Raw genomic sequence first — 25,711 nt, 5'->3', positions numbered from 1 at the left:
TCCATGTGGGGCCCTTGGAGTCCTTCTAACCTAATCCCTTTATCGCAGATGAGTTTATGTGATTTACCTGAAGTCACATAGTAATTAGTCACGGTGCAGAGACAAGAAGCCAGTTCTCCTCACTCTTAGAACTCCTCTCTCTCTCCTAATTTCAATTCATAGGTTTTAATCTTCAAAAAGAGTCATTTTAAGAAGCAAGATGATTTATTCAAAAGTTCACTGATCCTTTCCTCTCTCTTCCTTTTTTCCCCTCTAGCCCTCTTCAATCTAATCCCTGTGGGCCTGCGTGTGGTAGCCATCCAAGGGGTGAAGGCCAGCCTCTATGTGGCCATGAATGGTGAAGGCTATCTCTACAGCTCAGTAAGTACCTTGTTGTGTGTGCACGTGTGTATGTGTGTGTGTGTGCGCGCACATAAACTGGCATGGAGAGTAATGAAGTAACCGTTATTTTAGGGAAGAAAATCACAAGTTGAAGTCAATGTATATTTTCTGACTCAGTATATCAGGATTATTATGAAGATTTTATAATTTACAATGTTAAAGATCACGCTCTGTTGAGAAGGAGCTAGCAGCTCTCCATGTGATACGAATTCTCTTTTTCTGTCTTTCACTTCTAGAGGATAATCTTTTGAATTTTACCTTTCTGTTTAATTCAAGAGGTAAAACATTTTTTCCTTTCTCCTGTTACCTCTCCTTCAAGCACAGAGGATGGTTTAGGAAGCTAAATTCTTGAATTTGTCTGGGAGTCTTCTCTGGCTTGTTGTGGAGAAAAAAAACTTTCAGAATAGACTGTGTTTTTGTTTGTATTTAATAAAACTGTGTAGTACCTAATTTGTCAGATTCCTGGGATAACTGGCCACTTTAAAGACATGTGAATTGATGGAATGAGCTTTGGATTAGGGGCTGGGATATTTGAGTTTTATTTGCATTTCAACTACAATATTCCTTTGGGAAAGTGGCCTCCTCTCTTTGACTTAATTTCCAAACCTTTAAAATGAGGGTGTTGGACCCCATGTTGTCTAACATCTCTTTTGAATCTAAAACTAACAAAATTAGGTGGCACCAGTGGCTATATTATGAGCCCTGACGTATTTTAAAGTAGTTAAGGTCCCACTGTCAAGATAATAATTTATGCATTGAGAGAATGCAGCTGCACTGAATCTTCTGTATGTATATAATTCCTGCTCTGCCCTAAGGGAATTGCCTATTTGTAGTTCATGAAGAAATATTCTTGAAAATCATGGTTACAGATTTCCACCCTTGTTTTCTATGATCTCACTAAATAAGACAAGGTTATTCAGGAAGTTCACTTATGCCCACTAGATTCTCAATTAATTATTGAATAGCTTTTATTAAACTTTTTCCACAATCAATTAAATGAATCTCTGGTACCCTATGCTTGCTTACTAGTAGTACAGCTGTCATTCATATTAGAATTCTTAAAGTTGCCATTTTACTCTTGAACATATTCACATCTGAATATGCATTTATATATCAGATGTGTACATACACATTTTTTCAATGGTCTACTCAAAATAATACTTAAAGATAGATACATTTTTGGCCAAAACAATGGGCTTTCATTTTTAATGTGTCATAATTCTAACATTTCTTAATATCCAGTTATTGTGAATCTATATTTTAAATGTGAGAATTAAAATAAGAAAAGGACAGTTAACAGATGTTGTTTTGAATAATTCCAGTTGGTTAAACTTTTTTTTAAGAAGTTTTGAATGCAATACAAACTAAAATATTTAGGTGATCTTAGGATAGTATTGATTTAAGAATTTAATCAGTCATCAAGTAAACAGCTAAAGGTAGACTATATTTATATCTATATTTAGAAGGTTGTTATTCATTTTTATATTTATTTAAAAGGTCATAATTCTGGTTGTAATTCCACAAAAACAGTAGAGTTCAGATTTCTGAACCAGAGTTCGTTTCCAAAGGTCTGGGAAGAAGAAAAACACAGATTATCTGACAACAGTATTGTAGCAGGTGGCAGCTGTGTAGGAGCCCGTGTGTGTTTTGTGTGTGTGAGTGTGTGTGTGTGTGTGTGTGTGTGTTAAGGGGGCACAGGCAGGGAGGGGTCCCCATTGTTGGGTGCAATCCCAAAGTTCCTGGGAGAGGAGCCTGGGTATTCAGCATGACATAACTGAACTTCATATGTGGCAGCATTTTTAGAGGTACATTTTTTCCATTTTTCTTTCTCAGAACTAGACCTAAGATACAGGGAGCCCATAGGAGAGGTTTTAAGAAATTCTTGACTAGAGAATTTTACTGTAGGTACTTTTCTGTAAAGGATCTAACACCTTAGTAAAACCAATAATGATCTGTTGAGTTACCTGTTTTCAGCTTTCCTCTTTACTTAAATCAAATTTGCATCATACCAAGAATTGCAACTCTTTTCCCTGTATGGCACTGTGAGGCTACTGGAACAGTTTTTCTTAATTATAAGCTTGGCCTCACTGACATTGAGCGTCAGGCTCCCTACTTTTAAAATCACTCTCTTTCTGGACAGGACTAACAGTATGAAATTCTGGTTTTTAATTTTAAGCAGGTGCATAGGCCTGAAGATTTTGTTATAGGACTAAAGGGGGCCAGTATTGGGAGAGACAGACCTGAAAGAGAATTGGATATCAAGGCTTCATCACACTTGTTTTGCTGCTTGTCTGTGTGGCATGTCTCAGCGAGAGAGCACCAGTGTGGCCAGGAACCTCGTGGGGAGTTAAAAACAGGCTGTTACAGGCTTTCGTGATGTGCTTTTGGTATATGTTAAGGCTTGAAGTTATTTGAAAAGCAGTTTCCTACTTGATGTTAAACAGTGTAGCTGAGCACACCAATAAGGCCCATACCTGGAATTTATGGTGGGGGCAGGGGGACTGGTGGTGTGTGTCTGAAGGCAAACCCTAGAGGTCCTAAAGAAGCTAACATAGAATCCAAGAGAAATTCTCAAATGGTATCATTTATCTAGTGGCATTCACCTTGTCTGTATTCATATTTAAGCTAGGAATTAATTCCCCAGTTACTTCTGATTCCCCCTCACCCCACCCCCCCTTTACCAGGAGACAAAAGAGACAGTAGTAAAGACTGAGTGACTGTTAGGTAGCATAGAGCTAAAGTTTCTGGATCCATTCTGAAAATATTTTAATAGGTGAGTTTAATCCATAAGCACTTAATGAAATTGTTGATGCATCTAGATTTGTTTTTACCCTTGTAGTTTGCTTTTTATTTTGCTTCTATTTTCTTCTTCTTTATTTTCTCACATTACTGAAACATTTTCCTATTCTATCTTTATTCTTCTGCTAGTTCGTAAATGTAGGTTATAATTCTAGTCTTTTAATGATTTAGACTTTTTTAACAGACATACATATGTATATAATTTGCTAAATAATAAAACGTATTATTTATTTCTGTCCTTCTTCCAAACAGCTGATAGACCTTAGTATGTTTTCTTGCTTAGTAAACACCACCACCCTTCTCACCAATTGGATTATTTACACTTTAAAATTAAATATGCACAATTAGTTATTATTCTATACTAAAAGTTACATTTATCAATCTTTAAAATAATTTCTGTGCACACAGGTTTTGTTTTTGTGTGTATCAAATTCGGTCCCTCTGAGTTTACTTTTCTTCTAAACAAAATCTTCCACTGTTTTCTGTGTGTGCGTCTGTAGATGGTGAATTCCCTTCGTTCTGGTATCCGTGAAAATGCCTTCCTTTCACTTTCATTCTTGAATTACAGTTCAGATAGTTATACAGTTCTTAGTAGACCTATATTTCCCCCAGCACTTTGAAAATTATATTCTATTGGCTTCTGGCATGTACTGTTGACTGTGAGAAGTTTGCTGTCAGTTTAATATTCTCTCCTTTGTAGGTTATCTATATGGAAAATTTAAAGGACTTTTTCTCTTTATACTTTATGTTCTGCAAATTCACTATAATGTCTAGTTGTAAATCTAATTAAGTTATCTTGTTAGAAATTCAGAATGCACTTTCAATCCAAAGAATCAGACTTCTCTAATTCTGGAAAGTTTTAACTCTTCCCATTTACATTTTATTTCTCTGTTATACTTGCCAGTCTCTTGTGCTGATAATATTTAAATCACTTTCACTAGAAACTTGCAAATTTATCTGCTCTAGAAATGATGCCATCTGTTTTGTGATTTCAGTCACTATGCTTTAAATTTTTGGATGTTTAATGGTTTCCATTCCATATCTACCTGATCTTGATTGACTTCTTCCTGTTTTTACTATCTGGCTCTTTTTACAGAAAGTTATTAACTCATTTATCTCTCTGAGCTTTCTTATAATACTTGTTATGGTTTTCCATAAAGTCAGTTTCTTTTGTAATGAATTCATGTTTCAATCGTTGATTTTGTTGGCTGTCATTTTTAGAATTAGACTGAGGTTATATTAGAATTTAGAATTAGTTCTGCATGTGTTTGTAATTTTGGTCTGTAGGCCCATTTCTCTCTTTCTTTCTTCATGATCTTCTTCTTTTGAAGTCTGCCCTCAATTTCTAGCAAATTTTTGGTTGCTGCTATCCAGCCTCCGGTGGTCCTAGTTTAGAATAAGATTTTAAGAGTCATTTCAAGGCTGCATCCTAGGGTAACATTGGGGTTAGGAAAGGGGGCCTGGGCAAGGGTATGGCTTGGTCTTGTTTCTCTCATTGTGAGTCTATGTCTATCATTGCATCTTGCTTAAAATACTAGCAGCATTTTTAAAAATACAGTTGATATACAATATTATGTTAGTTTCTTGCAATCTACAGAGTGATTTGAAATTCACATACATTAGAAATAATCACCATGGTAAGTCTAGTAATAATTTGTCTCTATACAGTTATTACAATACTATTGAGCATAGTCCTTATGCTACATATTACATCTCTGTGTCTTATTATTTTATAATTAAAAGTTTGTACCTCTTAATCCCCTACATCCCCCCTGCCATCTGGCAACCACTGGTTTGTTCTCTGTATCTATGAGTCGGTTTTCATTTTGTTTTGATTGTTTTGTTTTTTATATTCCACAAATAAGTGAGATCATATATTGGGTTGGCCCAAAAGTTCATTCGGTTTTTCCATAACATCTTATAGAAAAACCCAGATGAACTTTTTGGTCAACCCAATAGCATTTGTCTTTCTCTGTCTGACTTATTTCACTTAGTGTAATACTGTCTAGACCCAACTATGTTGTTGGAAATTGAAAGATTTCTTTTTCTTTTAAATGTTCTATTGTATATGTATACCACATCTTTTTTATACATTCATCTGTTGATGGACACTTAGGTTGTTTCCATATCTTGGCTATTATAAATAATGCTTCAGTGAACGTTGGAGTGCATATATCTTTTCGAATCAGTGTTTTTGTTTCCTTTGGGTAAATACCAAGAAGTGAAATTGCTGGATCACATGTTTTATTTTTCATTTTTTAAGGAACCTCCATACTGTTTTTTTATAGTGGCTGTACCAATTTACAGTCCCACCAGCAGTGCATGAGTGTTCCCTTTTCACCACATCCTCATCAACATTTGTTATTTGTTGACTTTTTGATGATAGCTATTCTGATAGGTGAGAGGTTGATTTGATCTCATTGTGGTGTTGATTTGCATTTCTCTGATGATTAGTGATGATGAGCAAGTAGCAGCATTTTTTATTTTAGCCTTTTAAGAGTTGGAGCAGGAAAATTATACCAGTCCCTCGTGTGAGCAGGTAGCCTGGCTCTGGTCCTTTATTTTACACAGAGGGCTTTTATTCCCATTGACCTGACCAGAGTGGAACTTGGGGTCACACCACCCCCTTCAGGACATGAAGCCCAGTAGGCCTGCAGCTGCCACTTGCTCAGTGCTTTGTATTTCCATTCTATAGGGATGATTAGCTTGCTTTGATCCTGGTTATGTCATTTACACCTTACATTGCCAAATTCAATGTCATGAAACTTTTCTTTATTTTCTTCTAGGGCTTTTATGTTTTTAGGTCTTACATTTCAGGTTTTAATCCCTTTTGAATTAAATTTTGTGTATGATATAAGCAAATACCAGTATAGATGAGGTAGGTCAAGAAAAGGAAATTCTAGTTCAATCTTCATTAAAAAAAAGTTTTTTTGATATATTGTTGACTTACAATGTTGTATTAGTTTCAGGTGTACAGCAAAGTGATTCAGTTATACATAAATATATATATGTATATATATTTTCTTTTCAGATTCTTATAGGCTATTATAAGATATTGAATATAGTTCCCTGTGCTATACAGTAGGTCCTGTTGTTTATCTATTTCAGTGTTCACTTGTAAAATCAACATTTCTTATCCTATTTGCTGCTGCAGTTAAGGATGTGTCACTCCATACTGTTACAACATAATATCAAAAGCATAATTCTTTGACATGCCTTTAGAATTCCGTGCCTAAATCTGATGCTTCAGTGAGAGCAGACAATGTCGAGATTGCAATAATACTGACTTTATATTGAAAAACTGAGTCAGGAGTTATTGAGAAACATAGAAAAAGGGTCTCTGAGAAAGAAGAAAAGAGAAGGCCAATATTGAAAGTTATTGGAAGAAGACTGCTTTATACCCACAAAATGACGATAGGATAAGATATTTTTTATTTTCTCCTCTAATTTCTTTTCTTCCCCACTATCATAGATGTCCAAAATTTCTCATCACTAAGGATGAAATACGAATTTTCTCATTTTCTGCAGCCAAAAATAACTTCCACATTTTGCACTTTGGTAGGACATTTATCTGTATATTTCCTTTCTTTCTTTTGTTGGAATTATTTGTTTTCATGCCCTATCTATATAATTAGATGCAAGTTCCTTAAAGTTAGTAATCATATCTAATATAGATTAATATATACCATAACACTGAAAACTGCAATTCCTATGTAAAGATATCTGTTAAAATTTTGTTGATCAGTTGATGGATGCATTTCATGCAGTTTAATTTTGACAATAATTCATTGGCCATCTGGTCTTAATGGTTGTTGTAATAATTTTCCTGATTGTAACTTTATACACTTTCCAGTTCTGTTAACTGGCTCAACTTTGAATAGGCTATGACTATTCTATGGAAACATGGAAGATTTGCTAAAGGAATCTTATTGTGCATGCTTCTCTGTGTTGAAGCTAATGTTGTATTGTAATTTTAAGAGCTGATGTTGTCGTGTTTTCCTTTCTGTACTAAATATTGATTATAAAAGAAAAAAAAGCAAAAATTGGCTAGGATATCTTCTTGGGAAGCCACTTGGTCATTACAATTCATCTCTCACTGGAAGGGTTCTGTTCCATAATGAAAATAAATGGCAGTTTTTTAAAACACACATATCTAGAATAGAGGTACAAAATAGTTACTCACTCTGGAATTTGAGTTTCTCCATCAACTGACTTCCTCATGGAATGTTCCAAAATTTGAGGCATATGCAAAAATATTTCTTGGGTAATGGTATCTCTGAAAAGTCTCTAATATTGAAGGAGAGCAAGAGGGAGGGAAGGAGGGAGGGAGGAAGAGAGAGAGAAACACCTTAGCCATTAATGCCAGATGAATCACAGAGTTTTGAAGTTACTGGTGCCTGAATAGAGGGAAGTCAAAAGCCAAATTAGAGGCTTGTTCAGCAATTAGATTGTTAAATATTCAGTTAGGGTCATTTGCATAATTTTTCCTTCCATATAATTGTGGTTTTCTTGAATTTTATAACATTTCTTTTTCATCTTAGGTTGACTTTTGGCTATAGCACCTAGAAAATAATTGCTTATTTTGCCTACTTTTTTTTTTCCCTCATGTATATATATTTATTAACTGAACTGTGTTGTTTTTAATCAACTAGAAAATATATATATGTGGAATCCTGTTAGCCCAAGAATCTGGCTGTGTTGCTTGCAAATATGTGACGTGAATTTTTGTTTCTGTTGTTGGAATTAGGTTGCCTTTCTTTAGAAAGAATCAACAGGTCATTAGTTACACGTTCAGTAAGGACTAAATGATGGTAAGCATCCATTTTTACCTTATGATGTTTTCAGTAGTAAGTGGTGTTGGTTTTATTCCAAGAAATTATAACTTCTGGAAAATATTAATACTTTAGCTCCTGGGCTAGCCTTAATTGTAAAAATTAACTAATAAGAACCTGCTATATAAAAAATAAATAAAATAAAATATACTGAAAAAAAATTAGCATATGTGTTTCCAGTAGCATTTTTCATTGAAAAGTAAAAATAGGATTAAGCTTCTAAGAGCAGTACTGATGAGGACCTTTGGTTGAATCATTTGAAAATGATACTACATTTTATATTTTTTATTTCTACCTTGCCATGAGGCACATTAGGCCAACATGTAGTCATATATCCAAAATTTATCAATTGTATTTCTTAGGTCATTAGTGAATCAGGCAGTATTAAGCAGTATTTTAAGAATGAAAGCTTTAGAAATAAAACTGGGTTTGAATCACAGCTCTGTAACTTACTTCCTTGTGTCATTGGGGAAATTTGTTAACCTTCTAGACTCAGTTTCCTTATATATAAATTGGAGATAATTATGAAAATACCAGTTTTGTAGGATTATAGCAAGAATTAAATGAGACAATGCATGTAAAACCCTAGTACTGTGCCTAGTACACAGTCAATGCTCCATGTCAGCCATATGTAGTAGTAGTAGTAATAGTAAAATAGTATAGTAGTAGTAGTAGTAGTAGTAGTAGTAGTAGATATATTAAATAAGATGCTCAGTGTATCCTAAATCAGTTTCTTACCATCAGTTCATGAAGTTCACATAGGGTAATTCTACCCAAATTTTCAGTGGTGATTCCTGGTTTGCCTAATCCAATATCTTTAGCCATCCTGGCCATGGGAGGTTGGTTGCAGAGTATCTCCCATTAACTAGAGCCAATTAGCTTCAGGCCCAAGACTTGACTTTATCTGTTGAAGGAGAGTTGCCTTTTTTTTTTTAAACTGAATTTAGAGCTGAGAGGATCAAGGACTACAGCCATCTTAAAAACACAAGGAGAAATCATATCTTAGAATGATTCCAACATTCAGAGGACAGAAAGTCTCAAGGTGGAAAGATGGAGAAACCAGTCCTTGTTCACATCCTTTGACGCTGTACATGAAGACATACCTGAAGCCAGCCCTACCTCTGAATTTTCAGTCTTAGGAGCCCATAATTACCCTTCTGTATGAACCAGTTTGGGCTGTATTTTTTTTTAACCTGCTAAACTGATAAAGAAGTGAACCTGTTCTCAGAGTGTTAAGACTTTCCAAGAAAGCTAAAGCTCCATTTGTTCCATGTTGTCTACGTCATTTCTGGTGAAGAATTTCCCAGTGGCCTCCTTCTGAAGAGTTATGACTTTACTATTGCTGTGTGGGCCAGCCTGATTCCCAAAAGAGATTATCTGTTCTAATTCATTCTGCCTTCCCTTGCCTGTTCCCCTCCAATGCCTGTTCCCCTCCAAAACCAATGTAAGAATTAGTCATTTTCATATGTAAGTGTTTCTTGGGTTTGTAACAGACAAATCATCGAAAGATAGGAATCAACTTTCCTTTCCTCCTGCGCCCCAGCATGAGCCAGTTTTTCAACTTTTGGGGACTTCTTCAAAATATCTCTTTATATAACTCCCTTGGAGGGAAATATATTGCATAAAATAAGTGTGTAAGCCATGACTTTCATAGACTTCAGGGAGGGAAAAAGAGAAGAAATTATGAGTGCTAAATGCAGAGGGAAAATCAGTAGGTTTTCAGGTGAGATTTGAATGAAATAGAGATGCGGTGAAGCAGAGAAACAGAAGCAATTCATTTTTATGACCAAGTCTGCAGATAAGTTCACGCTTTGAATAGATAGCACTGAGGAAAAGAATATGAAAAAACAAAACAAAACAAAACAAAACATTGTGAGAGGTGGCCAAATTAGAACAACTGTCAGAGAAGGACAGATTGCAAAGTGCTACATTTTGAGGAAATTTCAAGCCGACAGCCTCCTGCATTTATGGTGTACCTAAAGTTTGTTTCTGCACCACTGAATTTTAAAATCTAGTAGTTAAATTGGGGAAATGGTTTAGCTACATAGAAGTGTATATGTCAAAAGTGACATATATTTCAGCTATCTCCAAATGGAAAGAAAGACATTTATTTTGAGTCCACTGAAAACGTCAGTCTCCCATGGGGTACCTATATGTCATGGTTCATCCAGAAGAGTTCCAATTTATGCCTGATGTCTTAGTGTAATTATTGACACTACCTGTTTGACCCTCAGAAGTGTCCTGGATTAGGGTTTGGGCAATAATTATACAGTCATGTTACACATGATCCTACATATGACTCAGTGGGTGATCTGAGGTGTCAGTATATGCACAAAATCTTACTGAATAATTTGAAAATTTCCTGTTCTGATTTACTCCCCAAGACCAAATCTTAATGATAAATTTCTTAAGTTCACTTTCCTGTATCACCCAGTGATTGAGTTTGGCTGTGAGTAAAAAAGACACCCATAACAATGATTTAAAGGGATCAAAGGTTTAAGTTTTCTCACATAACCTGAAGTCTGGAGATAGATAGTTACTGGTACTGGTTCATTGACTGGCTAAACAACCCTTGGCTAAAGGGCCAAAGTTTTTACATTTATTTGGCCTTTTCTTCGTGGTACAAGATAGCTCCTACCTCCCCAACTAACATGTATACATTCTGGGAAGTAAAAAAGGGGCACAGAGAAAGAGATGGTGCCTTTATCAGGAAAGAACACTTTCCCAGAAGTTTCAGCAATGTCCGTAGTGATGTCCAGTGATGACCATAGAACTGTGTCACATGATCACCCCTAGGTGGAAAGAGTGTGGGGAAATGTCTCAATTTTTTTAAAAAAAAATTTGAGCTACATATTGCCATATTCATCAAAACCAGGGTTCTGTTAATATGGAGGGGAAAATGGATATTAGGTAGACACTTGACAACTGTCCCACTTCTCCAGGCTGAGAATATAAATGTAGATAATGTAAAACTTTAGCACAAGAGAAAGTCAAAGAGACAGAGAGCAACTGAACAGATTGAAGAATAGATATGCATGTGTAGTTTCTTCATTAGGTAATGCAAAATCTTTTGAATCACTATAAATATTGGTTGAAAAATTTATGAATCTCTACTAGGAAGCTAAATATTGAACTCTAGAGACTAACGGGAAGAGATCTTACCCGTAATTTTATTCAGGTCCAAATAGATTAGAATTTCCCTGGGATTTGGTGACAGAAGCTTTCTGCTTGTTGAGTTTTCATGATGGATCGCTGGATATTTCCTCTGAAATTTCTCTCTATAGCTAGGGCAAAGATGAATAAGCACTGCTACTTCAACTTCCATTCTTCTAGTTCACTGGATGGGTAAAAGTTCTCTCTGTAGGGAACTTTGAGAAGTCGTGAGGGAACTGAAAGTCACCATGGAGTGAGATATAGCATATTGACTTGTAAGGGTATGCTTGCCTGTGGTTTCAATACAGCTATTCCTGAAACTCCAGGGATCAGCAACTTTTCCATGCTCCCATTTAACCAATAATTTACCTATTTATTTAGTGTAGATAGTGTGGCACACATTGTCTTATGCACTGAAAATGAAATGAAAAACACTTCCACTGTAGTGGGAGAACAGGACAACACATAAATAAATATGGGAATTTACTGTTTAGGATTGGTGTTTATAAAAGAAAAAATATATTTCAGTAATAGAGAATAATAGAGAAAACTAATTTAGACAGGATTGCCATGAAAATTTCTTTAAGGAAATGATATTCACGCTAAAACCTAAAGGATGAAACAAAAGACCAAACCAGAGGAAGTGTACTAGCAGAGGCAGAAATAAGGGCAAAACATTCATAGGAGTAAAATGTTTATAAATCTTACTGTTTCTCACACATTCTATCATAATTCTTGCACCTGAAGTGCTAATTCTAATATCTGTTCATTTTCATTTGCTCGTCTATTTGATTTAAAATATTTTTACATATCGTGTGCTGAGTACCATTTTGGGTGCTCCAAGCATGAGAGAGGAAAAGGACAAACACTGCACTTTCATACCATAATAAAAGAATGAAATTGTTAAAGGTTATAAAGGAAGGAAGCAGGGTTATAGAAACATAATACATTTATGTCTTGGCATATTTTTTTAATTTTTAAATTTACATTAATTCTCATCATGAATTTCTTTCTGTTATTTGTGCTGTCCTTGTATTTTGACTCTTTTTACATTGAATCCAGGAATAAGTTGTATGTTTTTTAAAAATTTGTATGCTGTTTATTGAATTCTTTCTTTATTATTAATATTCCTAAGGGATTTCCAGGAACTTTCTCAGTAATTTCAATGAAAAGACTTCACTGGCATTATCTTAAAACCTTGAAATCTGATTAGTAGCATGTTGCCAAAAATATTTATGTTTTAAAAGGTCCACACCACATATAAAAAGTAACTTAAAATGGATCATAAACTTAAGTGTAAGAGCTAAAACTATAAAACACTTAGAAGAAAGCATAAGGCTAAATCTTCATGACCTTAGGTTAAACGGTAGTTTTAGAGATATGAAACCAAAAGCACAAGCAACAAAAGAAAAAATTTCATCTTAATTAAAACATTTGTGCTTCCAAGGACACAATCAAGAAAATGAAAAAGACAACCCAGAGAAGGGGAGAAAAGTTAGCAAGTCATTTATCTGGTAAGGAATGTGTATCTAGAATATATAAATAACTCGTACAACTAAAAATAAAAAGACAAAAGTGTACAAAGGATTTGAATAGACATATTTCCAAAGAAGATATACAAATAGTTAATAGCCACATGAAAAGATGTTCAACACCATTAGCCATCAAGGAAATGCAAATCAAAAACCACAAGGACTCACCACTTCACACCCACTAGGTTGGCTTTATTTAAAAAGATAATAACAAGTATAGGTGAGGATGTGGAGAAGTTGGAACCCTTACATACTGCTAACAGGAATCTAAAATGCCATAGCCACTTTGGAAGATAGTCTGCAAAAGGTAAAAGATAGAGTTACCGTATGACCCAGCAATTTCACTACTAGGTATATATCCAAAAGAAATGGAAACGTAGGTCCACACAAAAACTTTTCTATATTAATATTCATAGCGGCATTATTTAAAATAGCCAAAAGTGGAAATAACCCAAATGTCCATCAACTAACGAATGGATAAGGTGTGGCACATTTATTCAATATAATATTTTTTAGCAATAAAAGAGAGTGCTGAGGCATGCTACAACATGTATGAATCGTGACAACAGTATGTTAAATGAAAAAAACCAGTCACAAAAGACAACATATGGTATAATTCCGTTTATATGAAATGTCCAGAATAGACAGCTCCATAGAGACAGGAAGTTGATTAATGATTGTGCTGTGATAAATGGGAACAGCGGTGGGAGTTTGCTTTTTGGGGTAATGAAAATATCCTAGAGTTGATTGTGGTGATGGTTGTACAGCTCTGTCAATATACTAAAAACCATTGAATTATACACTTTGAATGGGTAAACTGTATGGTATGTGAATTATATCTTAATAGTGCTGTTATTAAAAAGTTAATTCTATTTAAAATATCAATTTAATCATGGTTTAATGGAGATTAAAAAGTAAATAACATCATTTTCCCCTAATGGATTCTATACACATTAATTGAATTGTATTTTTTGTTTGTTTAAAGTAACACAAAGGTGTGAATTTCCTCACAACTGGAGGGACGTGACAGAACTTTAATACTCTGGTGCAAAAAGTGGAAAAAGGAGTGCGAGCAGAGTAGAATTTGTTTTTATTGTGAAGATGTGTCCTACAACTGTAAACACCATTGATTTTGACCACAAAATACTAGCTATGAGAGAAGACTTTTTATAATAAGACTAATATTTGCTGTGACATTTTAATTTACTTACTGAGCTTGGACCTTTAAATTATTACTGTCAGGGCTCTAAAAATTTATACCTATCTGTTCATGTGGTGGTACTTTTGGAGGTATATGTTTAAATCACAGAATATATATTTTTTTCTCTCTTTGGCTCAATTTAAAAATGTTTTGTGAGGAAATCTTGAATATTTTGTACCTTAAAATTGCATCTTGGAATATACAAGCAGCTCATGCAACTCAATATCCAAAAAACAAACAACCCCATCCAAAAATGGGCAGAAGACCTAAATAGACATTTCTCCAAAGAAGATATACAGATTGCCAACAAACAAATGAAAGAATGCTCAACATCACTAATCATTAGAGAAATGCAAATTAAAACTACAATGAGGTATCACCTCACACCAGTCAGAATGGCCATCATCAAAATATCTACAAACAATAAATGCTGGAGAGGGTGTGGAGAAAAGGGAACCCTCTTGTGCTGTTGGTGGGAATGTAAATTGATACAGCCACTATGGAGAACAGTATGGAGGTTCCTTAAAAACTAAAAATAGAACTACCATATGACCCAGCAATTCCACTACTGAGCATATACCCTGAGAAAACCATAATTCAAAAAGAGTCATGTACCACAATGTTCATTGCAGCTCTATTTACAATAGTCAGGACATGGAAGCAACCTAAGTGTCCATTGACAGATGAATGGATAAAGAAGATGTGGCACATATATACAATGGAATATTATTCAGCCATAAAAAGAAATGAAATTGAGTTATTTGGAGTGAGGTGGATGGACCTAGAGTCTGTCATACAGAGTGAAGTAAGTCAGAAAGAGAAAAACAAATACCATATGCTAACACATATATATGGAATCTGAAAAAAAAAAAAAGGTTCTAAAGAACCTAGGGGCAGGACAGGAATAAAGATGCAGACGTAGAGAATGGACCTGAGGACACGGGGAGGGGGAAGGGTAAGCTGGGACGAAGTGAGGGAGTGGCATGGACATATATACACTACCAAATGTAAAATAGATAGCTAGTGGGAAGCAGCCGCATAGCACAGGGAGATCAGCTCGGTGCTTTGTGACCACCTAGAGGGGTGGGATAGGGAGGGAGGGAGGGAGATGTAAGTGGGAGGAGATATGGGGATATATGTATATGTGTAGCTGATTCACTTTGTTACAAAGCAGAAAGTAACACACCATTGTAAAGCAATTATACTCCAATAAAGATGTTAAAAAAAAAGAAAGAAATATGTGCCATGCTAACGCTAATCAAAAAAAAAATATTTTATTGAAGTATATTTGATTTACAGTGTTGTGTTAATTTCTGCTGTACAGCAGAATAATTCAGTTATACATATATATACATTCTTTTTCATATTCTTTTCCATTATGGTTTATCACAGGAAGGTTTAGTTTTTTGTTTTGGGGGTTTTTTTTTGGCATGCGGCATCTTAGTTCCCTGACCAGGGATCGAACCTGTGACCCCTGCAGTGGAAAAGCAGAGTCTTAACCAGTGGACTGCCAAGGAAGTCCCAAAGGTTTAGTATTTTTAAAAGCCTTATTTAGCTTGAACTTTCCTTTGATATTTTGAGTTGTCTGTTTTGCCGTTAGATCTGCCAGTGTCACTTACCCTCCAACTTGGTTTAACGTTATATTAGTTTTGAGTGCTCGGGTGATATGTGACGTACTATATGATTGGGACGGTTGCAAACTGGTTTCTGGGTTTTTTTCTCAGAGTTTACTTGTATGCCTTTCTAATGCCTGATTTTTAATATAGGTATTGTCAAAGTGTGGTTTTTATTCTTGAAAAATGTTAAGGTATCCGCTAATTCATTATCCCAAGAGTAATTTGGCATTATTATAATAATGTGAAATATACATAGGTATGGAGTATTGAGTAGTAGATTATTATAATAAGGATACCTTTCTTAAGACTTTTTAACTGTGTTTCCTGGTTCTCATTCTCAAATCCATACTTACAAACAGGCTATGTTTTTGGTGCCTTATTATTTACAAAATGAAGAGACACAGGCAGAGTCCTCGCTAAGATGTATTATGTGAGAATGGAAAATGGAGTTGTATAGCCCTTAAGTCTCAAGTGAAAAATGCAGAGGGAAGTAATTGGCCACATTCCAAACTCTTTGAGAGACTGTTCCAGTAGTCCAAAATGGAAAATGAAGTTTCCAAAAAAAATTCCCCAAAGACACGTGATTCATCTTGTGTGGCAATAAATATAACTCTTTGAACACTGTTATTTATTTGGCTAGTTCACTGGAGTCCAAATGTACCTAACTCTGCAGATCAGCTTCTCAGAAACTCTTAAAGCCCATCCCAAATGCTTCCCCTGAAAATCAGCTGTTTGTTGTTGTTGCTGTTATTTTAATTATCTTTGTAGTATCGAAAGATCGTCCGAATCTACCAGTTCTATCTCTGCTGTCTAGCCCTGTGCCCACTCTGGCTTTATTTTTATGGGCCCTCAGTGATCATAGAGGTCAGCTAGACTAAATCAGTGGCTCCTTTCCTAATATTCACAAAAACTAGAACCCGATTATTGCTGAAACATCTCTAAGAGTGAGGGCTTTATCACCTGAATCGTACACTGGAGATGACTGTTAGGAAGCATCTTCTTTTTACTGTGCCATTTTTGGTTCTAGTCCTGCAATGTGGAGTCACAGAGAATGTGTTGATTGCTTAGTAGCGCTTGACACATGGTGAGTGTTCTAAAGCTGTTGACTGGTGTGATGGTCAAATGAGTTTTTCTACCTCTATGTCCATTTTATCTCCATCTCAATCATTATCCATATATCTATCTATGTATCTGTGTATCTATCTATTTATTTATCTTCCATTACTTAGAATGATGACTGACACCCAGTAAGGGCTTTAAAAGTGTTTGCAAAAATTATTATTTCTTTCTCACGTGACGTTTTCAACTATTTGTTGAACACAATTAAATATTATAGGAAGTGAGCATGGTTTTCATGAGAACATTAACCAGTTCCATTTCTTTCACAAGAAAGTTAATAAATACTATCTATTAAATAAATTAACGAGCAATAGAATCATTAATTTTGTAAATTGAAGGAAAGCTATAAATAATTTGGTTCAATTCCTCCTTTTTTTCAGATTAGAAAATAGAAATTTAGACTGAACTGTTTTTCATCCCTTTATTATTCAGAGCTCACTCTTTTGTTTGTACTATATATCTCTCCTAAAGTGTGATATTCTAATCTGTACAAGTGATATTTTATTAGTTTCTGCCCTGGTTTAGCCCTTGCTGAATACTAGTTGACTCTCTGGGACCAGCAAGAAACCATTCATGGTCAGGAAGTATTGGTCAGCAATACAGGGCTGGGGGAATTAAAATTCATTCACTTGCCTCTTAGAAATATCTGTTTAAGAAATTCTTTGATATTGATTTACTTTCAAGCATTGATTACTTTTCTCCCTGAAGGTAACAGTTTTATGATCATTCTACTGGTCTCTAACAATGGCTTACCTGATTTACTGATACATAAAAAGCCTACAGAAATGTATTTTTTCACTGACTTTATACTTGCCCAGTAACAGCATTGGTCTTTTTTTTTTTTTTTTAATAAATTTATTTATTTTATTTATTTATTTTTGGCTGAGTTGGGTCTTCGTTGCTGCGCGCAGGCTTTCTCTAGTTGCGGTGAGCAGGGGCTACTCTTCGTTGCGGTGCGCGAGCTTCTCATTGCGGTGGCTTCTCTTGTTGCGGAGCGCTGGCTCTAGGTGCACGGGCTCCAGTAGTTGTGGCACGTGGGCTCAGTAGTTGTGGCTGTGGGCTCTAGAGCGCAGGCTCAGTAGTTGTGGCACGCGGGCTTAGTTGCTCCGCGGCATGTGGGATCTTCCCAGACCAGGGATCGAACCCGTGTCCCCTGCATTGGCAGGCGGATTCTCAACCACTGCGCCACCAGGGAAGCCCAGCATTGGTCTTTATTATGTTTCAATGGGTGGCTTGAATTAGATCCATAATAAGCTGAATTCACACTAAGTACAGCTGTAATGTAGGGGAACCAAGATGGTATTCCTGGCAGCGTTCTCATTATATGTGCTTTACTTCCATTTGGTAGTCATTTCTGTAAGTCCCAAGGAAATTTCCTGCTATGAAAGGTTTTCTCCTACTGACATTGGCTAAAGAGACATTAGACCCTTATTAGATGTGTGTTTTGACTTTGCTAATTCTTTTCCCCTTAGCCAGCCCCAGCCTTCTTTCAATAGAGTTTGCTTTGCTTCCCATTACATTACATTCCAAACAGATCCCTACTTTGTATTCTCACTTGTTCCACTTATCACCAAAGCCTTCTGATAGCTCAATCTATATCTACTTTTTCCTCCATTTATCTACCACAGCCCCTTTTCTAGAATGTCTCATTTTATGCTTACATAGAGGATATTTCTTTGGCCAGATTTTTGGTGGTCAACATGATGCCTCTCAGAAAAATATGCCCTTTCTCCCTCATTGGAGTGTCAGAACTTCCAACTCTTCTCCGTTGGGGGTTGAGGCATATTTCTATACGAACCTGATAGAGGTTATGGGAATCAATAGGTTAATAAGGCTTCTATAATGGATCAATCTGTGCAGGAGTTTCCAACTTACTTTTCTTCTTCCATATGATAGAGACCATATAAACAAAAACATTCATCCAGAAAATGTTTCTGCCTGTGCATTTTTGTGTGCATTGTTTTTATTTATATTCAAGCAACTTTCATGTTTGTAGTGTGATTAGATCCACATAAAAACTCCAGAGAGGTTGATCAGACCAGTGTAATTATCACTATATTATAAATATGGAAAATTACTCAAAGGTGATAGGGATCATTAATACCAGTGTCCAATCTAAGATTTTCCTATTTCATACCTAAGCCTCCTTTCCCTTCCTTACTTGAAAAATGAATATTCCTTTGCTTGCAGTAGTAAAGGATTTCTATTTAAGAATGTTAACTTCTTTGTTTATTTTCCATTTGAGACAGAATATTGGTTATGGTGTGTCTGGAAGGGTAAAGACTGCTTTGAAGATGTGAGAACTGGAAATAGAGAGTTTGGCTGGGAAGTGGAGAGGGAGGCAGTCAGAGAAAGGGCATCTCAACCTGTATTTCTGAGAAGGAAAAGAAAAAACAAAAGAATCATCTCTCTGCTTAAAATTTCTTTTATATTTAGCCTTTTAAGTTTGTATGAGAATTAAGTGTGTTAAATTTCCTTTTTTTTTTTTTTTTTTTTGGTATCTTGTAGTGGTGCCTACCATCCTAAGCATCAAGATATGGTATGCAAGAGTGCCAACAGGACACAGTATTATACTCTTGTGCAAGATGATTCAGGGATTCTATTTAAAGTAGTTGAGCATCTTTGAGACTCTGCTTAATGTGTTTATATGCTTCTTGTTTTCTTTCTTCCATTTCCATCTTTCCATTCTCCTTTTTCCTCTCCCTCCACCCTTCCCTCCTTTTCTCCTTTTCTCTGTCTCTGTTTATCTCTCTCCATCCCTCCAACCCTTCCTTCTTTCTTTTTTTTTTTTTTGGTATAATCTTTATTTAACAGACATTCATTAAACATGTGCTATATACAAAGTGAGCTAAATGCTTTAGATGCCTGTAATACAAAGAAGGATATAGAACTTATGCTTTCAAAGGAGTTTATAGGCTGTCAGAGGAGGTGGTAATACAAAAATCAAGACATTCGGGGTGGAATCTGCCCAAGTTCTGAGTACAGAATAAGCAATATTGTAGATATTCTAAGTGCAATACTGAGGTCATGGAATGGAGAGGATATTTTAAAATCTTGGCCTGAAAATATATTTCATATCAGTAAGTCCTAGTGATTTGCATCCAGGAAAATAGTGGCCACTGTGACCTGTTCTAAATCATATTAAAGATTCTATTGTCATATCACATAAAGTAGGTATATGTGATAATATATATCACATCTTTTAATATTAGAAATTACTATGTACAAATGGAGTTGAATGAGAAATTGACTACTCTAGGTCCCTTAATTAAGATCTCCTGTCGCCTCCTTCCTATGCAGGAGAGCAAACTGTTAGTAAGATAAATAACAGATACTCTATTTTGTAAGACCTATGAGCAACTGGGTGCTTGCCACGGTTGCTTACTCAAACTTGCAGAGACTATCCCGCATTTGTATTTATGTGTGGAGAGGGAAAGTGATAATTTCAGGTAATAATGGAGAGGTCACATGAGGAGGGGACAGTGAAAGCAAAGTCATTGTTTAATGCCCAGTAGGAAATGTAGAAAGCTTGGGGATAAACCTCTTGTGGGCACAAATGTGTCAAAAAGCTGTGGAGGGTTTATACTGTGCAAGATCCCTTAGATATGTGTGTGTTGGTTCTACAGCCCATTGCTTTGGGACCATTGAGTAGGAATAATAGCTCTATCCAATTTAACAACCCCTCAAGTTCTCACAGTATTAAATGAAAATGATGATAATAATTATGTTAGTAATCATATTTGAATGCTTACTACATGTTTGGACTCTATAAATTTATTCATTCAATCTTCACGGTGACTCCCTAAATTATGTCCTAGCATTATCTTCCTTGGACAGGTGAGGAAATAAAGTTGAAGTTATTTACCCAAGATTACCCATATGGGAGATGAAGCTATTAACTATATTAAATACTGAGTCTCTAATAATAAAAAAAAGTCACAATATTTATTTACATGTGGTGCTTGGTAGTTTCAAAGAGCTTTGACATCCACTATGAGGTATATTAGGTCAGGTTATTTATCCCTTTTTAAGAGATAAGGCATTTAACTTCAGGTCTATTTACTCCAAAACCTAAGCAGAATCCACTGCACTCTGAAGTCTATTCATAATTTAAACCTACATAGATGTGTCTAATTGTAGGCAAATTTCCAATCAGATTGGCTAAAATCTAATAGTTTCTTATGCTTGGGAATGTACATTTTAGTCTCTTAGTAATTATCTTATGCATTATACAATCTTCACTGGAGTTACCAGATAAATGAGATGTCATTGCACTTAACAGCAAGGATCACTGCTGCTAGCTTTCGATTGGTTTCATCTGTTGCTGGGAGGAGTTGCCATCTCTCAGCAGCTGCCAGCCAGGCAGGCATTTCTGATGGAGCTGAGCCCAGGTTGACAGTAGCTAGAAAAGGAACGTGTCCTAACCTGGCAAGGACATCCTTCAAGTCAGTGTTTTTGTCCACCAGGCTGACAGAATCCCCAATTTTTATGCATTTCTTTGCTTTTCATGAAACCCATTTTTGTCCTTTCTTCTTTCTTTTCTTTGCTTAAATTTGTTTAGTTGCTGACAGACCATATTCATGCACTGTACAAAAGAATAAGTAAATTCCAATTAGCATCTGAAATGCAGAAGAACTTGGTTCCAGCTCTAGTGGGAGAATGATATATTGTTTGATTAAAAGAAGGAAGAGCCATTTCTTCTAAATAAGGGTACACATCATTTTCCTGGCAATTACAAAAGGGAGCTTTAAACGCTCTCTTTAGGATTTTGATGAAAGAATGAGAATTGCTCTATTTGGATGGCTTCCCCTGTTTAAAATCCTGTTTATCTACAAGGTGACTGAAATAGATGCTGGGGAAAGAAAAGCATTAAGTTTGTTCTTCCCCTTCTTGCCTTTACATATCATGAGCTGTCTGCCTGGAATGTTCTACACCCTGTTTATTAACTCTTCTTCACCCCTTAAGGTCAGGCTCCAATGCAAGACCGGTGGCGAAACTTTCCACATGCACCTCTATTCACTCCCTTCTTTGTGTCCTCAAAATGCTTCAGTTATATTCCTGTTTTGGGACTTCCCATAGCAAACTGTCCTTTTTTTTTTTTTAATGTGAACTATAGTTTTCATTTCTTTATTTACATGTGGTATTTTCATTTTGCCAACTGTCTTTATAGTCACTCTTTTCTTCTTGGCCATTTCCATTACTAAGTTCTTGTATGTCTAAAGGTTCAAGGACCACATTTTATGCACTTTTGAATTCTTAGCACCTAGTACTGTGTCTGGACCTAGTAGACACCGGTCCCTAACCTCCCAGTACCAACCCCAAGGTGTTTAGTAAATCAACAAGTGCACACTATAGTGCAATATTCTCCTCACTCTTCAAACAGCTCCATTCAGGAGTCTCAGAAGCCAGGCTTATGAGAACTAAAAACATATTTATATCTTTGACCCCTGAAATATATTAATTGCCTCCAATCATACCCCCGTGTGGAGGGATTTGAGTGTTCTCTAATTACAGAGTCTGGGAAATGGAGCACTGTCTGTCTAAAGTGGAAGGGATGTCAGAGTGTCAGTGGGCCCACATGCTCTTTGACCGATGTAGAAAAGAAGGCCTGTAGGGGAGATGCCATCTGCCCAAGGCCACCACCCAGAAGGCTGGCGGCTGACCTGTGCTTCAATACCCTAGTGAGCATTCTATTAGGTTGTTACATGCACTTGGCATGTAACACTGAAGGCAGCTTTGTGATTCTGACAGTAGGATCAATATAATATCATGGCACGTTGGAAAGCACCTTAGTCTTGGAGCTGGAAGAGTTGAGTTCAAATACTGATTCAGTGCTTTGTGCCTTGACCACTGAGCCAAGGATTCTATTTAAAACTTTATGGGACATTCTAGTCATTCTCGTTGTCTAGAGTCTCCCCTACTCTCCTCAGATTGTAAACTCATCAGGGAATGTTTAATTTAATAAGGATTTATTGAGCATTTACAGTGTGTCAGCACTGTTAAGACCTCATAATAAGACTATACCATATCTTGCGTAATACCTAAACCAAAATTAAACATACAATGTGGACTTGAGGAATTATTGTACATTTATTACATGTTTCCATATAAGTAATAGTGGTGCCGGACACCTTTCAGCCTTATGTTCAAGAGAGGAGTGAATTCCCTCATTTTTTATGCAATATACATTAGGAAGGAAAAAGGTCAGGGATATTTAAAATATATGAAAGAATAAGCTCTATCCTCAAGAACTATAGAAGCATACATTTACAACCAGCCAATTTATATGGTAATCACAAGCCATTCTCACCCAGAATTTCTCAGAGACATGAATCCAGTTTGAATTTACAGGGTGTAGTCAAAAGTGATACTGTGTTAACTATAAATTTCCTCATATTGATGGGAGTAGGAAAGCTGTTCCTACATCTTGGGCTTTCCTTAGTCCGAAGTAATCTTCTTCAATTTCTTCTGCCTGTCCAAAACCCAAGAAAAAACTACCTCATTTGTGAAGCGTTGTTTTGAATCCTCACCAAATAGAAGTATATGTTCCTTCTTTCATGCTCCCATCCCTCTATTGTGGTCCTTAATCATCTTCATTTTTCATTTATCTGTGTGTCTGGTTAATTATAAACTCCCTGAGATCAAGGGACAGGTTTTTTTCTTTATCTTGCTAAATCATCTAATTCAGTACCTTGCAAATAGCAGTGCTAAATAATTGAGAAATGAATGAATGAATAAATGAGTGAATAAAGTCGAAAGAATATTAGTGATTTATTCAATAACAATTTCTGGAATGACTACTAAGCTTTGGTGTGCCATGCACTGTATTCAATCTTGGGTGTACATACCATGGTGAACTTTTATCTGCTGCCTGGCATTGATGGGCTAAGTTATAATAACATCCTCTCAGTATTAAACAATATATATCTAAAAAGCAGGGACGCTACCATTTTGAGAATGTATGAAAAATCTGCAGCTCTTAAAAATTTAACAGTCTTTGAAATATAGAAGTGAACTTTTGAGAAATACAGTGGGCATAAAGAAAACAGTGTGACTCTGCTATCAGAGCCTAAAAAATATTAGATATATGAATTATATCAAAACAGGACTGCTGATTTGGGGGATGGTAGAGATTCTATTTTGGTCTCAAAACGGCTCCTTTATGGGCTTATCCAAACTATTTCTTACTTGAAATCCTCTGTTTTATAATCTATTTTTCCTTCCCCCCCTCTCCACAAATGAGTATTCTGAGGATTAATTATTGTAAAGTACTTTGCAAATGAAAGGTCTATATAAATTCTAAGTGGTGTTGTTATACTGTGGGTGATGTGCCAGTGAAATATTGACAAAAGCCCCTGTTTGCTAAAGCCTGCATTGCTGTATTAAACTCCTGCTGTAGAACAGTACCTCTGGGGAGCCTCATACTTTCTTTTCTTTAGATACATGAGTTGGCAATTAAAAGTAATTATATTGCAGCACTGCTTGTGATGCCAGTCAAGAAATCCGCATTGAACAACGTGGGATGTTGTCTTTGAGTTTCAGTTACCAAAGAGTACACTTTTCTCTTCCCTCTTCAAACAAAGTATTGCATGTCAACCAGTCTAGCAATTCAAAATAATGTTTTCTTTTTTCTTTAAACAGTTTTAGCTTTTAACATATCTTCAGAAAACTGAATGAAAGAGGTTAGGCTATCTCATTCTGGGGCATTCTGCTGACTACCAGGATTTTATTCTGTTTGTAAACCTGTGTGTAAGCCTGGGTTTGGGCTAAAGGTGTTCAGGAATAATGATATCAGTGCAAATGAGATAAGAGGATTAGACTGTACCACTCCAATACTCCATCATGTTCTCTTCTGAAATGTAAGGTTGGGACTTTAAAGATCTTTTGATTTCAAATTTGAAAGTATCAAATTTGGATAAAATTTCTTAAGGGATTGTAAAAGTTTCCTACAAAAATATAGATTACTTGTGTGTGCTAGCTTTGTGAAGAACAATTATTTCATCCATTATGAAGGCATAACAATGTTCTTTATAAAAAAACTAAATAATCTATGAAACTAAAAAAGATAAATATTAATCTGTTTTGAGATTTTCCTTATTAAATCATGACAAGTTTTGAAGATTTGGTTTAAAAATAGAATGAAATATTTGTATTGCAGTGTTTTTATAAACCAGACCTGTATTGGATATATTGGAATGGCTGTCAAATATGGGAATGTTTGTGATAAAAATAGTCTCTGTATAAACTCTTGATTCTGACAGTCTTTCAGGGATGAAATGATTTGATTTGATATGAGATTGACTATTATTTAAAGAGCAAGTCTAAATTTGCCTTGAAAAATATTCCATCAAAACAGCCATTCTGGGTTGTTATATTTTGCTGTAGTTTTCTGTTAAAACACTTTATTAGTGTCTAATCAGTAATGTCCCTGATGTGATTATATTCGGCTTCTCTAGTTGAACAGAAAATCAGGGGAGAAATATAGACCTTAATCTGATCCATTCATATTTGGATATTCTGTCTTCGAATTCTTCTTAAGTTTAACATATTTTCTTTTTCTGAGGTCTTATCTGTTCTACAAGAGAGATGGCATCTAAAGTCCGTACAGTCATAAGGCAGTGATTACAGTTGGGTGAGGCCTGGAGATGTCTGGTATACAATTGATGCCAAAAGGTTTTCAAAGGTCATGATGATCTAGTAACATAAATGTTGATAAAAGTTTCACCTTGTTTTGTAGTGGACAGATAAGTGAACCAGGAGTGAGGAAATCTGATTTCTAGTTCCAGGACTGCCACTGCTCCAGGCCAAAGAGTGCCATGCATGGCCAGAAGACTCCAGGCAGGCTTCTCTTGGATAGGCCATCTTGTAAGCCAGAGAGAGTGAGTGAGACCTGGCAAGACAGCACAGGAACATGGCAGGGTTTATGCCACCCTTCTCTGGATAACTCTGAAATGCAAAGCCCCATCATTTTGCGTCACTAGGCACAATATACTTACATACTCATAGACCTCTAGTCTTTGTTGGGGTCTGCTAAATCCCATTGGTATTATTTGAAGACAGAGTCCTATGGGCAACATT

The 25,711-nt window shown here is 35.8% G+C and overlaps 1 protein-coding gene across 4 annotated transcripts in view; it reads left to right on the top strand.

Moving 5' to 3' along the window:
- The window catches only part of FGF12 (fibroblast growth factor 12), a 547,790-nt gene that overhangs the window by 370,812 nt on the left and 151,267 nt on the right, over positions 1 to 25,711 (top strand). For all 4 annotated transcript variants that reach the window (XM_036851670.1, XM_036851668.1, XM_036851667.1 and 1 more), the window contains one exon: positions 257 to 360. In XM_036851670.1, the coding sequence (XP_036707565.1) occupies positions 257 to 360 (104 nt within the window). The remainder of the gene's footprint in view (positions 1 to 256; positions 361 to 25,711) is intronic.

The sequence above is a fragment of the Balaenoptera musculus genome, chromosome 4 (assembly GCF_009873245.2).
Source record: "Balaenoptera musculus isolate JJ_BM4_2016_0621 chromosome 4, mBalMus1.pri.v3, whole genome shotgun sequence".
Classification (NCBI taxonomy): Eukaryota; Metazoa; Chordata; class Mammalia; order Artiodactyla; family Balaenopteridae; genus Balaenoptera; species Balaenoptera musculus.
This window is presented reverse-complemented; position numbering and strand designations above follow the sequence as displayed.